We start from the raw sequence: 15,366 nt of genomic DNA, 5'->3' as shown, positions 1-15,366 counted from the left end.
GCTTTTCCATTTCCACTACCAAAGTCACTCTTAATGGTCTGTTAATTAAAATCGGAATTTTGCAAGGCTTTTCCCAGACTACAGCAATGACACATGGCATGGAATGAATTAATGGAAACACTTATTTCATTTTAAACTTGTTTCCCGAGCCGTGAAGTCTGTGCTATTTTTCTTGTGTCTGTTTTTTTTTTTGCTTGTTTTGAAAACTATCCCGTTAACAAAGCTGGAACAAGGCGAATAAGGATTCCACCAGGCCTCAAAGATCACAATTTTTTGTTCCACACTGTGCAGGATCTGAATTATTCTTCATAAGGATGACTAAAATTATGGTCAGCGCTCCCAAGGCTCCTCTGCTCGGAATCATTACCTAAATTATTGTCTGCTCGAATTCTTTTTCAGGAAAACATTAATGATAAACAACCAAAGTGAACTCTCCCTTTGCAGTGTGCTACAGTGGACTCCATTTAAGATGTAGGTCGGGTTTGGGATCCTTCCACAATGATACACCGGAAGAGCTGTGATCTGGGAAGTTCTGCTGTTCTGTAATCAACCAGCAACGTCCAGTTCCTGTCTTAGTCCATAAAGGTTATTTTATAGTCAAATGCTTTTCCTCATGTTACACAGGCACGTTACTTGGATGATTACAATTTGGAAAAAGGACTAAAGTATAGTGGCTGTGCAGGAACTAGAAATGTGATGAGCAGATGTGAATTTCATTCTCATTTGCACAAATATCCTGCACTGGCCTGTAGATTTGCTTTTTTTGGCTCAGAAAAATGAACAAACTCCACAGTTGGTTTCCTTCAAACAAAGGTGAGCTGTGATCTACAACATAAAACATCTTAATTTCCCCCACATTCTCATTGTGTGATTCAAATTCACGTCTTCCTTTCATTTAGAATGGAAAAAAACACAAACATTTTCATATGAAACCTGGCCTCACGGGACAAGCTATTATCACTGAAACAATTTTACTTCGATGCTTCCAGATGTGTGCGTTGTAAAATATAGTACGAGCTAAATGAGTGTTTGACTGATGAAAATTAAAGGGAAAGTTAACTCTGCAACGCCAGATTGAACGCAGATATTTGACATATTTACCGATTTAAAAACCTTGATGAAGGTCACGCACCAAAAACGCAACCAGCCAGCTTTCTTTGCATTACTTTTGTGTGTTGTAGCAGATACAGCCTATATTTCAGGGTGTAAGTGGGTTCTGGATAAATTCCCCCCCCCCCCCCCCCCCACTGCCTTGTGTGTCGGGATGCAGTCCAGCCATCAGGAGGTGATGCCCTTGAGCCCCAAAAGATAAAAAAAAAATATGTGTGGAATAACGAGAAAGCAGAAAATCAGGACGTCAGTTATTCCTCGATGTTATTGTGCGTGTAAATCGGCTGTTTCTTCAGTGTAGCCAGAGCAGCAGGATGCAGCCGTCAGTCAAATGAATATGAAAATGAATTGCGACTAACCCTGACCTCTGCTTTATCTCTTTATTACTCACCAGGTACCAACCAGTGGCCCCGGGCGGCTGGGCAGAGCCCCTCCTCTCCACACTATGAGAACTCCCTCCACTCACTGGTAAGCTCCCTGTCAGTGTCAGTTTAGATATGCTACCCATGAAGTACTGAGCTAGCATTACATGGAGATCCTTGTCTGGCAACACTGCTGAGGAAAGTGGGGGGGGGGGGGGGGTGGAGGAATAACCAAACTGAACAATACCTGTCCCGAGGGGCTTGCCATCTGTCTGTGGGCCAGGATGGGGATGACAGTTTTGGGGGTGCGGGGGCTGGTGTGGAGACGGCAGCTGTTAGCTGAACCGCTTCTCCAGGATTCCTCCGCTGCCATGCAACCAGAGTTACAGATCAGCTTTCCTCCAGCCCCCACCACACGATGCATACATCATGCACTTCAGTCAAACGCAGCAATTCTAGAAATAAATTGTGCTGGGCAGAATTGTAACAAAGACGAAGCCAGTGTTTAGCTCTAAATCATCAGCCCTCACAAAGAAACAAAATGTGGGACGCAGCCACTCAAGTGTCAGTCAAGCAGCAAAACCCGTGTGAGGATACCATCGACGATCGGCATTTAGATTGTTCCTCCCACCCTGTCTCCCACTTTGTTTTGACTGTTCATGGCCACCGAAGATAAGCAAGAGCAAACAAGTGAAGCTAAGCAGTCAAATGAATCACATCAGATAACCTGAAGATCAGCCGCTGCTGATAAATTATTGTAAATTCAATTCATTTCCTGTTTAACTTGATACAACGCAGATAAAGAGCTGCAGCATGCCTCTCCAACATTTTAATGTTTTATCTTAAAGTGGTTAGTGCTGCTCTCTCTCTCTCTCTCGCCCTCTCCCATTGCATTACTTTCAACAGATTCCATTACAGTTTTTGGTGAATAAAACGAGTCCCCTCGTAGTCAATCAAGGACGGCTCAAATACGTACTAACTTTTCATTATGATATTGTGTTGAAATGTATTCATAGCTCACACTTCCATGGTAGTTGAGTAGATTCTGAAAATCTAATCAGTTCAAGGAAACAGTGATATGTCTAAACATGCCATTTGAAGATTGCATTGCAGCCATAATGGCTAATCTTGTAATTGAATGTCGCTTTGAGACAGTTTAGTTTATATACAGAAAGAGAGTATCTGTATTCGTTTCTGTGAAAGAGGCTTTGATAACCCCCTGAACATTCCTGCAAGGTGCCCCATTGGTTCATATGGGTTGGGTATAAGGAAAGACAGCTGGATACAATAAATACAACTAGAATGGCACTCAGCGGAACGCATACCTCCACCAAGGCCCAACAATCCGACACATCTGTCCAGCATGCCTGAACCATGCCCCACCCCGCCAACAACGTGTGTGGAATCAGTGCAATAATTGTAGTGTATGCTCAAGCCCTTTATCTGGATTTATTTCAATCTCTACTGGGTTCTTGGCTGGTCCATGTACCGTCCGTCCACCAAGTCCAAAATCCACTCAGTAGTTGTTGTGTATTACTAATGAAAAACCAACCAACCAATAGATACGGGTGAGGACTTTACCTCATCTTGATGGAGCTGACAGTATAAATTAAAGTTGTTGGTCTGGCTCTCAAACGGGCGCCTGAAGTGCTGTTCTCACCATATATCACCTTTGGTTTGTTCTGTGCTTTTTGCACATAAAGCCTAAGTAAGTAAATGTCTTGCAGTGTGGGCCATGCAAACAGCTGACTTGGAGCAGTTTTCTTGGGTGTGGTCTGTTCACATAACATACGCCAGAGATTCCACTAAAGCACAACCACCTGCACTTTGTCTTGTGCTGCTGATTCACACCTAAAATAATTAATACAAACACAACGTGGGAGAAACCTTGATGCATTGAACTTTGTCTCGCACGTCCTCTAAACCAGTGCTGTAGAAAGAGGTAGTAAAAGTGCGTACACAATAAACATTTTCATCCTCATAAAGTGAATGGTCAGCAGCTGCGTGCATCCCTCCAGTTCCTGCATGTCCTGTCTGTTTGTCTTTACAGAAACAATCTCTATCCACAGTGTGTTTCTAGTATTTATAGATACTGATCCTTTCTCATAATCCTGTTTTATTCTCATCTGACTTTGCCAGAAAAACAGAGTTCATCAGCAGTTACATGAGCATCTCCAGGATGCCATGTCTTTCTTAAAGGATGTCTGCGAGGTACACTTTAGATAGAGCCTTTACTCGTTATGTGTTCCATATGTCTTTCCTCATTTTTGCTTTCTTTCCAAGTTCAGCCTCGAGTCCACATTCCACACAGCGGAATGCGCTTCAGTTTGATTTTTTTTTGCCTGCCCATATTGTCCTGTCTATGTCATTTTCAGCTACTCCAGCTTGCAGTAATCATCTTAGTTTCAATTTTAAATTAATTGTCGATGCACTCCAAGTGGATAGTGGGAATCTGTTTGCATTTTAAGCACAAAGGAAGACATTTGTTGATTTTTCCATCGCAAGCTGGAATGGCTCAGTTGATCTTTCATTTGGAATTGCCATTTTTATCTTTTATTTCAGATGTATTTTTCTTTTCTTTCCACACCATGCAATCAGTGTCTTCAATTTTTGTCCTAATGTGCTTATACTAAGCCGCTCTGTCCCCCTTTTACTCTCCTCTCCTCTCCCCCTCCCTAACCCTTCATTCTTCAATCCCACTGGTCCTTCCAGTCTCGAATGGAGGATCGCCTGGATAGACTGGATGATGCAATCCTTGTTCTGAGGAACCACGCAGTGGGCTCTACTGCCAGTCTGCCCAGCGACATACACAGTCTACTGGGACAGACGCAAAATGGGCCAATTGGAGCAAACTTCCCCGCCTCTGCACTGGTTCCAAGTCGTACAGCAGCGATGGTACGAAATCTTCAAATCTCTAGACTTACGTGTATTCTGGATATTTGATATTTTTAAGGCAAAAACATATTTTTGCTGCATTCCTTCATGTTATTTTCTCAAACTTCACAAGCCTTAGCCACCTGTTTGAGACAGGTCCACTGCCATCTGTAAAAACATAGACATTTTCCACACATGAGCAGTTGAATGTAGCCCGGCATATTTTCCATAAGTGTAATGGCTGGCCAAAAGCTCACCCTCCTCTTGAGAGTGGCTGTACACACAAGAGGGAAAGAGGAAAAACAGGCCCGATGAGGTGAAGTTATGCTTTGGTGCTCAGCCTGTTGGTGTGTTGCACAACGTTCAGTGAAACTGTAAAGCTTTTGAGAAACAAGAATCTCAGGCAAAGATGAATCTTGGCATCTTGGCACACTTTTCTGTCTGAGGTATCTCATTCACAGCCAAGAGCTGGGAACACATCTGTGAAGTGATCTGGAGGTCTTTGGAAGTCATTTGGGTCGCACACTGAGGGGCAAAAGATTATTTCCAAGAAGTTCAAATTGCTATCTGGAAGCATTCGGGTTGTGAAAAATGGAAGACGTCATAGACAGATTATAAACACAGCATGTTTGATTAATCGTTTTGTTTTATTAATTGATATCATATGGTAATTAACATTACATTCACTCAAAATTTAAAATAACTTATTTGGGCTGTAAAGCTTTTTTGAATGTCCAAATAGCTGAGATAATCGTACTATACACATTTTGTCCAAGAAAGAGTACAAAACTTAAACTATTCAGTTCACTAATGCTTTAAGAAGAGCGTCTGAAACCAGAGTAATAAAAACTGCTGCTGATCAGTTTGTTTTTCTGTTGATTGACTGATTTGAATGGATTCCATTCCTTATTTCTCCTGTTAGACATCCAGCTGATATTGAACACACACAAAATAAGTTATCCTTTGCACAATATTTTTTTTCCTGGAAAAAAAAAAAAGGCGTGAAAACATTTGTTTGATGTTTTCTTTTGGACTCTTTAGGGTTTTATTTTAACCAGAAAGCACTCACTACCATTTGTTGGCATGGTTGTCAAAGCAGCGCTGTTCTCTGCTCCGGCTTCTTATCAGGATCGATTTAACGTCCTCTCTGGTTCCACATCTGGAATCTTTATTGTCAAGATTAATTTATCAGAGCACAGATTGAGTTTCTTGTTTGATTCCTTTCATTCTGTATTTTTAGATGTTTTATTTATTCTTTGCTGTGGTTGTCAGACTGCTCTGTTTTATGTGCTTATTGAACACAACTCGGTTGTGGCAGTCAGGCTGACCGACTGTCGTGATACGGAACATACTGTGCCTGCACCAACACAGCATTTCCTCTCAGACAGAGCTCACCAGCCTCGGCATGGCACAGCCGCAGGCTTTCTACTTTGGCTGACACCCTGCCCCCCTCCCCTCCCCACCTCTTTTCATCACTTCTTTTTAACAACCCAGGAAATCTGAATCTTGGGTAACGTGTGTCTGAACCCACAGCCTCCACCCGAATGGAAGTCCTCAGCTGTATGGTAATCAGGCCCAGCCATGAAAATGGCAGCGTTCGTTTCTCGCCAGAGACCCGGAGTCCCTCCTCTTTCTCCAGACAAAGAGTTGTTTGGACACCTGTTGAGAGCACAGCAAAGATTAGCGTAGCGCCGAGGAAGGGGGGGGGGGGGGGGGGGGGTCGTTTCAGGGTGGTGGGGTTAGCAGAGGCCAATAGTGACTGGGGATCACATTCCATAAGAAAAGGGGGGGGTACCCTCCACCCTCATTGAAGATTTGCCTGCTTTTCCCTGGTTCTGAGGTTGGAAATAAAATGAATTACTCAGAAGGGAGGGGACTTTGTGGTACGACACAGTGGGAGTGTACCATTTTTATGCTGTGAATGTGGATTCTTTCATTTTGACATCTCTTGAAAGTTGAAACAGAACAGATATGAGAAACAGACGTGTTGGTTTAGTGCTAAAGAGAGCCAAGTCTGAGCGAGCGAGAGGATAATGGAGCATAAATAAAAAAGACTTTCGGAATATAGGATGAAAGAGCCTTTTGGTCGAAGCATTTTTATGCCACCTGTTCTTTTATTTTTTATTTCTGCATTGCACTACTACTTGGTCTCTGGACCAGGGGCCACATTTAACTATCAAGAAATAGCTTTTTAAGTGACTCCTGAAATCTTAATAATATAAACAGGTTGTCAAAAACCTACCTGAACATCTGAATACCTTTCACATGTCGTAAGTCATTTATAACTTATTTACTTCTCCATTTATGCTCTTGTGCAAGAAAAACCTTTATGAATCATCTCAAGAGAACGTCTTCCTCCTGTCTTGACGTTGTCCTTTCTGTCAACGCAGCAGGGAGGATCCCACGCTGATGGTGCTTCCAGCTTGAACAACAGCCACGGAAGCCTGCCCAGCTCCAGCTCCACATCCAGCACAGAACTGAGCCACCAAATAGAAGCTTTCAGAGGTCCGATGCGTTCCCCTCAGCCGTAGTAGCTCATTATGTGGCAGCGATGTGATGATGGGCACGGTTTGTTTCATATCAAATCTCTGTTATCCTTTACAGGTCTTTCTTCAGCCCTGAGTGGGCTGAGTGGCCAAGTGCTTCCCACCCTGGAGCTGAAGATGGAGAAATCGGACAAGGATGAGATGCAGGATAGCCTCTCTAATGACAATAAGTCAGATGACGAGAGCGACAGAAATATGAGGACACCTAGACCAGGCACACGCACAAGGTACAAAGAAAAATTGAATTTAAATAGTCAAATCATTGCGCTTTTATCTGGTGTTCGGTTAGGTGTGAGAAATAAATAAAACCATGAAGTAGGAATTGTTGAAAGCAGGCCATGTCTTGAGGCTTGCTGAATCATTGCTGAATCCGGTGTCCCTAAAAAATAATAAAGACAATATGTCATCAGGTTTTAGGCTGTTGAAGGAGGTCTGATGCCTTAAATACATTCACATTCACTTTTGACCATTTGAGTGTGTTTGTTTTAAAAGTTGTCTTTTCACTCAGAGAAAAGGATATATATATATATATATATATATATTATATTCATCTGGCATTCATCATAGTCTTTCTCCTTGTTAATAGCATCACTGAAGATGAGGATCTAAATCCAGAGCAGAAGGCTGAGCGCGAGCGGGAGAGGAGGATGGCTAACAATGCCCGCGAGCGCGTGAGGGTGCGAGACATCAACGAGGCCTTCAAGGAGCTGGGCCGCATGTGCCAGCTGCACCTGAAAAGCGAGAAGCCGCAAACTAAATTGCTCATCCTCCATCAGGCTGTGGCTGTCATACTTAACTTGGAGCACCAAGTTAGAGGTCAGATTCTAATGAAAGCTTTAAACTAGCAACTAAGATCTCAGTGCAAATCACCCTAGATTAACACTGAGGCTGTTAAAGGCCTGGTGCGTTCACGCATTCAGTCATGTTCATGAAAAGAGACTGGAGCACTGCTGTAAACAGTAGTAGTTGTGTCACTATAATTGCAAATTTATTGATAATCTCTTATTATGATGAACCCACAGAGCGGAATTTGAACCCCAAAGCAGCCTGCCTTAAGAGAAGGGAGGAGGAGAAGGCATCTGGAGGCTCCGGTGACGGCCAACAAGCTCACGCAGGAGTCCATCCAGCTCTGACTGACACATCTAACCCGATGGGTCACCTCTGAGCAGCAGACAGGTAATCCCACCATTGTTTGTAGCATTCATGCTTTCATCGACTCCTACAAATGATTAAATGATCGATGTAGCATCTCTGTAAAGTCAACACCTTCCTTATAGTTACAACCATTTTTCATCTTCGAACCCTAAATTGATGGATAGATATTTGGCTAGAATATATCCCAATAGATTATGGTATGGATCCAGGAATTAAAATATATATATATAAAAAAAAAAATCCACCATATTTAAATGTGATTCCATAGGGAGTAATCTGCCCGGTAAATTATAGTCGCTGGGCTGTGAGTGATTTTGAATACGGCTTTATTGAATTAACAGTGACAATTGTTTTTCAGTTAATTGTCTTACCAATAATACCCAATAATTTACCTCTGCCAACACCTGCTATCAACAAATAAACAAACAGATCCAGGTGAGGATATAACCACTTTGTTGGAGGTGAGAAGAATGAATATCTTCACTATGAAGTAGCTGGAACGGCACTGTGGCCTGATAAATGATGTAGCTGCAGTGTAATCTATATTGATCAACCAATGGATTAAATGACGTATTGTTTCACCTCACTGTAATGAGGAGAGTTGTATATAAATACACAGGATTTCAGTCTGGCTTTGGTGAGTTTCTGGACCTTCAACCCTCATGGGCATTCTGCCCCAGAAAAGATTTAAAAGTTAAATGCATCAACCTGGCACACCTTTAAAGCAGTTTTAAGAGGCTAGAATGCATATAACATGAAAACACATAAGAAAAGAAATCTATGAAAATGTGGGCAATGTGCTGCTCCCTGTTCAGGGTGTTTCATTTTGGTGAATGATGGTTGTTCAAACCCCATCCTTTAATATTAAAAAACTCAATAATTAGCTTAAATTACTTGATTCTTGATAAACGCTTCTGATCAGTCGACCCCCCCCCCCCCCCTCATTTTTCCAGATGAAGGCGATCCAGATCATTTCTGCTCCATTTGAGTCGGTGACCTTGCTTTGCAGCATGACAGACAGGACTCAGACAGACAGACAGACAGTTTGTGACGCCAGTCGAGAGAAGACACGCCACTCGAAGTGAAACTACGAGACTAACAGAATCCAATCCTAAGATTGAAGAAGAGCCACGCGTCCAGCTCCCTAAAACCAGTTTCCATCTGCAAATTTCTCCCCTCAAAGAAAAATCAGCACGTTGCTGTCCGTCTGAAGTGTGTTGCTTCTGAACAATCAGAGACTTTGCAATCTCTTCCAACCTTGTGTGAAAATTGCCTCGTGCCTAAACTGAAGTGACGAATGCATTGTAACAGCAATTGTTTTTTTTGTTTCTTTTTTCTATTTATTATGTTATTGAGCTATAAAGTGTATGTTTCTAAAGGGGAATTTCAAACAGGAGTATGCAGCTTTTCACTCGATCTATTGTTTGCCAGTGTCACCATGAAAACTGAATATTCCACCCAGTTATTTCTTTAGCAAGTCTGAGATGAGGAGAAAATATTTGGGCGCAGATAAGATTTATTTATTGGCCAGTTTATAATCCTATTCATACACTAGTAAAATGTATTATTAGGTGTTAGAAATAGACAATAGGAGCCCCGTGGTAAAAAAAAAAAAAGATTTTTATTTATATTTTTATTTATCTCATTCTGCCACTGGCTACATGATTGACCCAAACGTCCAGCAGCGTATTTGTTTCTGCTGCTGTAGTTCAGAGCAGCTTCTGTGCTACTTACCGGTGTAGCGATGGGTCCTAGTAGGGTAACATCAGCAGTGTTGTCAAGGTGACAGACGAATGGCAAACTCTAGGTTCACTGAAAGCTCAGCTTTTGATGGCTTTTTATCCCATAGTAGTGAGCAGTGAAAATACAGAGAGCAAGTTTTTTGCAAACCTTAGCATTCCCTGCATATTTTCAGTGTCTTAACTGGAACAGTGGACTTCATTGGCCGTTGAATTCCTTTGCCATATAGTGTTAAGTCTAAGCAGTGACATCTTTTTTGCATAGTCTGTCTTTTTTTTTGCCTCCTGGCTGTTTTTGCATCACCATCTAATCAGAATGCTTTCCTAAATGTATCTCAATGAAACGATGACCACACTTTCTTCTGGACTGATGAACACATCGCTTTATTTTCTATCTGTTCATATCTGAAGATATTACATTTCAAATGCAGTAATTCTGATTAAATCTTAGTTGTGTTTATTTGTGTAAGTAAGTAATTTCTTTTGGCATCCTGCTTTACGAGGTTGAAGTTATTTTTTTAAGTCAGATACACTCAGCACATTAAAACAAATGAGATATTTTATGGATTCTTTTTTTTTTTTAATATCATGGAACTGTAGCACAATAAAGAACAAAATCAGTTTACAGGATTCTCTTTTATATTATGAGACATGGCTTTATTTTGTTTTTCATATCAACATGCATGCTTTATGTTTCTCCATTTGTCCATTTATTTCTTTGAGTCTATACGCACCTTAAACAAGGCTGCCACATTTACAATCATCATTCTGTACAAAAAGGGACTCGAACGAGAAGTAAAGATGCCACACCAAGAGTTTACATACATTTTGTAAAAATGTATTAGCTGTAAAAATGAAAACACTCAATTATTTTGTGTATTCCCTGACTGAATGTGGCCTTGTTCTGTAATCATGTTGGCAGACTTTGACACTGCTGTCTTTTTTTTGCCTCTCTGTTCCCAACTTAGACGTTGCTGTATTCTCAGACGCTTTCCCTTGTACATTATAAGAAAAAGAAAAGACAAAAAAGAAAAAACATTTGGCTTATTTTTCACTGTAGTTAGTCTTTTATACAATAATACTGTAAGAATATTTCTTGAATTCTAAATATTACTCTTTCTAGATTTTTGAATGCAAAAGTTTTGAGTAAAAAGTTTCTTACTTTATTTTACTATATTAGATAGTAAAATGTATGGTTATTTACAATAACCTGTCCATTAATACGGGAAATTTCAAGAACGGACATCTCAAGAACACGAAGCTGAAATGTTTCTCATAGACTAGTACGTTAAAAGGCTTCATACGAGCTCCACACTCCTAAAAAGTCTGCTTTCCATCTAATTCGGCTCAGCTGTTGATTGGTAAAAGATTTGTTCTTGCGTAAAATGTAAAGGTGAGGTTAATGCACATCCAAAAATGGCAGTGACAGGAATTTTAATTTTCTGTCTTTTTTAACGGGAAAAATACAATGTAAATAACATTTATGTTGCAATAAATGTGCCATCTTTTCTAAACTCAATTGTATGTGCATTTATTTCTCTAAGTGAACAAAACATGTTTATTTCGTTTTTTTTCTCTATATTGGCATTTTATCCTCAATGGGGTTTTTTTTGGCAAGTGACAAGTATTATGAAGTAGGATGAGCTCAGAAGCGACAGTTAATTTAGGCTTCCGCAATGTTGTTGCTTTTTTAAAGACATTTCTACAGTGTATTTAGGCCAAATGAGTGTTTTATAGTATGTATCTCAATTTTGAAAATAATACCAGTGGACCATTGTAGTCTGTATGAAAAGTGCTATGAATATATGTTTCTATTTTTAATAAAGTGTAATAGCAGCGTACTGTACATGTGCTGACTTCCTACTTTTTTTGCATTCAGACTTCGGTGAAGGAAAAGCCCCAGAGACGCGTCCTGCTTTAAAACTGCTCCAGATAAAAGGAAACATCTGTTTTTAGCAAAGAAAATTGAATTCATATTCAGAACTCATTTAATTTTCCGTGAATTCTTTCTGAATTAATATGTAGTAATTTAATTACGTCAATTTGAAGAGTGTCAACTTTCAAAGAGAAAAAGATAAATGCTAAATTTACTAATTCGGCCTCAGCAACATGAATGAAATTAAGGCACTAAACCAGGGGGGGGGGGGTAAACTTTTTGACTCGCGGGCCACAATGGGTTCTAAAATTTGGCAGATGGGCGGGGCCAGGAACAGATGGATGGAGTGTTTGTGTGAGCGAATAGAAATGACATGCAAAAGCCATTACATGAAAGGATTTGGCCTTTTACAGGCAGCATTACAGGGAAAAGGTCAAATGAATGAGGTTTAATTATAATACAATTTTATTTAATGATATAATTTGGACAAGTTTGGCGGGCCGGATTAAAAAGACCAACGGGCCGCATATGGCCCCCGGGCCTGGGTTTTCCCATGCCTGCACTAAACCGTGGACTGCAGTTCTCATGTATATCACACCAAATATTGTTGTTGTTGTTTTTCTTATTTATACAAGAATTACTTCTTTCTTTGCAGTAAAACACTCCTGAGTTATTTCTTTCTACATACGGCTGTACATCATGCTAATGGTTCAGAAACCTTTAATTAATACACAGTTCAAAGAAAACAGCCGACACCTGCAAGCTGATGTGTTCTTGTCACGGTTTCCTGAAACATTTTTCTTATTGTCTTGTTGTATTTAGCGTAATGGCTATTCAGATGACTGTCAGTTTGGAAATGCTGGTTTCTTCTGGTATCACAGCCTCACTGCGTCTCCATCTCCAGTTTGAAACTGCAAAGACAACACTCGGGTCTCTTGCTCCTGTGTTGAAGAGGTGGTGATGTCATTTACACGTGCACAGTGATCATCTTGGTAGTTTGAGACAACACGCTCTTTGGATAAGTGCTGTTGCATGGATGCTCTTGATGCAAGCAAAATGCTTCATATGGAACACTTATGAAGTTCAGCTCTTTGCTGGGCTTTCTTCAGCTGCTCTCCTCCCACTTTAAGGAAGAGAAGATGTTTAGACCCAAGAGTGTGCAGTTCTCCACCTGTTGGTTGTCCTTCCCATTGTGGCCATGGCTTTCCTGATTTTGGAAAGTCCAACTTGTTGGCTGAGCACCGCGCCACCACGGATGAAACCAAATGTCTCTAGAGCAAAGTTAAACAATTTAAAGGACCGGGAAATACGTTTGTCTATGGGCAAATATTGGCTTCAGTGTTGTATTTTTTGCCTGCCACATGAATTCAATTCACCAAAATGTTTTTTTGCCTTTCAGAAATCAGTAATGGAAAAGATTAAATGGAAGCAGCTAAAAAAAATGGCTGCCTGTGAGAGCTCTAATTTGGTGAAGTTGTCATTGGAAAGACTTTGCTGTGTTCTGAGCATGCCCAGAGGTCCCAGCTATGGCACCTCAGCAGAGAACAGAGCTCTCATTGTGTTCTGCTGTAACCCAACAGTGGCTCAGAGCTCAGATTAAAGGCTGCGCTGCTGCATGCTCTCTCTCTCTCTCTCCGCGGACACAAACAGTGGGCCACTACAAAGACCAGTTTAATGTAGTTTATGGCGCTTTTTAAAAATATTTTTGGGATTATATTTTCTTAAAATCTCTGTGGAAGTCAGAGTGGCCGTTATGTTTTTCTCTGCCAGCTAGAACATTAAAATACTGTTTACATTTCCATGCCTCAGTAATGATTGCATTACGGGGAAGACCTCGGACACCCTGGTGAGACTCTGTCTCTTGGATGGCCTGGGAACGCCTGCAGGATTCTCCAAGAAGAGCTGGAGGAGGTGTCTGGGGCGAGGGAAGTCTGGAAATCCCTGCTCAGACTGTTCCCTCTATGACCTGGCACAGGATAATAAGTGGAAAATAGATGGATGGATGGATGGATGGATGAATGGATCCAAACTACTAAGGCTGAGCTTGTGCAAACTGCCATTGTACCATTTGTGAAGTCATTCAGTAAAGTCTTCCAGTATAAATTAACGTTGAAGACAAGACATTGGGTAATGATTGAAATCAGTTATCAATTTCTGACTCTGAGAAATAACGAACAGAAACAAATCCTATCTTATAATTTCTTTTAAAGAAAATTACATAGAATTGAGATAATATAATTTTATGAAAGAATATGTTGTTATTGTTCTGTGTTGCATGCAAATGTTTACACAGATAGTTATATCCCTCCCTCAGTCCAGTGACTATAAACCTACTCCTGGACATCCGTAGGCCCGCTTAAGTGTCTCTGTACTGATGTGACTCCATTAACTATCTTACAGCATGCAGCTTACACCTTTACAACTTCTGTGAAATGCATCAAGACAGAAACACAACAAACACAATTTGAGTTTTAGAGTTTATATATGCAAAGCAGGCAATACAAAGGAAGTGCAAAAAATACCTTCATACCTAAAAATGTATTACTATTAATAGTTGTTTGAAAGTTATGTCTACCACAGAGCAAAAACAAGCATGCACAAATTGAATCAAGGGATTATTAATCCCCAGCCTCCCTTAATTTTGGTGTGCATACACTTCAGATATTTTATTTCTAAAAGCACATTCACACACACACACACACACACACACACACACAAACATAAAATCACAAATCTTTTGATCCCATTCAGAATAATGCTGAATAATGCCACATTTGTACGTAATGTATGAACTCCACCGTCTCTGCAGGTCACAAAAGACGCTCACCTGCTCTGGTCTCTGGTGATGCGTTCACGGACTAAGTGCATGTCCCAGCAACCCACAACACAGGCCATCATTAACCAGCCGCATTCAGGGGCAGATTTCCAACCACTAGATGGCGCTATCGAATTTTAAAGCGCTACCAATTGAATTTATGCACGTTGCAAATAATTAATAAGCAGGCTACATTTAGTTTGAAGCACTTTTACAATTAACTGATAATTAAAGAATCAAACCATTAGTTTACTCTTCGTGTTGATATAAATGTGTTGAAGTACAGTGTAGTTTTTATTTGAATCCCCTATTCTTTCATCTGGAGGTTGTTGGGTTTTTTTTGGGGGGGGGGGGGGCAAATCTAGTGGTTCTGCAAAGAATATCAGTCATTCAAATAGTAAAATGAGCTCATTTTGTATTTATGCTGAAGTTATTTATGTCGGCCCACATTCTTATAAGCAACTATCAGCAGTACTTCGTGAATCCCCGTGGGCCGGCTCCGGGTGGGTGGGCTGGTTGGAGCACTTGATTCAGGAGGCGGGGCGGCCCGGGGCGGCCCGGAGGGGCGGCCGTCCCTCTTGTCTTTGAAGGCAACACGGGACTGATAGGTCAGCGGAGCCGCGGTGAAGTCTCTCAGCGCTCCGCAGGTTGTTGAAACCCTCTCAAACAAAAGTTTAAAACCTGCTGGAGCTGAACAAGAGCCGCAAAAATCCCGACGCCGGTGAGTAAACCGGCGAGCAGTGACTTACTAATGGCATCGTCCTCTGAGACTTTACCAGTAACACCAAAAAAAAAGAGGACATTTAACACCATAAACTGGGAATAAGCGACTCATGCAGTGAGGACTCAAAGGAGTTTATAGTAAATCGAAGGCTGCTGGCGTTTCATG

The 15,366-nt window shown here is 41.0% G+C and overlaps 1 protein-coding gene across 1 annotated transcript in view; it reads left to right on the top strand.

Moving 5' to 3' along the window:
- tcf12 (transcription factor 12) overlaps positions 1 to 8,057 on the top strand; it is a 50,240-nt gene extending 42,183 nt beyond the window's left edge. Inside the window, exons 14-20 of the mRNA XM_068739817.1 lie at positions 1,505 to 1,578; positions 3,612 to 3,683; positions 4,185 to 4,367; positions 6,737 to 6,851; positions 6,951 to 7,119; positions 7,479 to 7,708; positions 7,915 to 8,057. Coding sequence (XP_068595918.1) covers positions 1,505 to 1,578; positions 3,612 to 3,683; positions 4,185 to 4,367; positions 6,737 to 6,851; positions 6,951 to 7,119; positions 7,479 to 7,708; positions 7,915 to 8,057 — 986 coding nt within the window. The remainder of the gene's footprint in view (positions 1 to 1,504; positions 1,579 to 3,611; positions 3,684 to 4,184; positions 4,368 to 6,736; positions 6,852 to 6,950; positions 7,120 to 7,478; positions 7,709 to 7,914) is intronic.
- Positions 8,058 to 15,366: the final 7,309 nt, after the last annotated feature.

The sequence above is a fragment of the Brachionichthys hirsutus genome, chromosome 1 (genome assembly GCF_040956055.1).
Source record: "Brachionichthys hirsutus isolate HB-005 chromosome 1, CSIRO-AGI_Bhir_v1, whole genome shotgun sequence".
Lineage (NCBI taxonomy): Eukaryota > Metazoa > Chordata > Actinopteri > Lophiiformes > Brachionichthyidae > Brachionichthys > Brachionichthys hirsutus.
The sequence above is the reverse complement of the archived record's forward strand: the minus strand, read 5'-3'. Positions and strand labels throughout refer to the sequence as shown.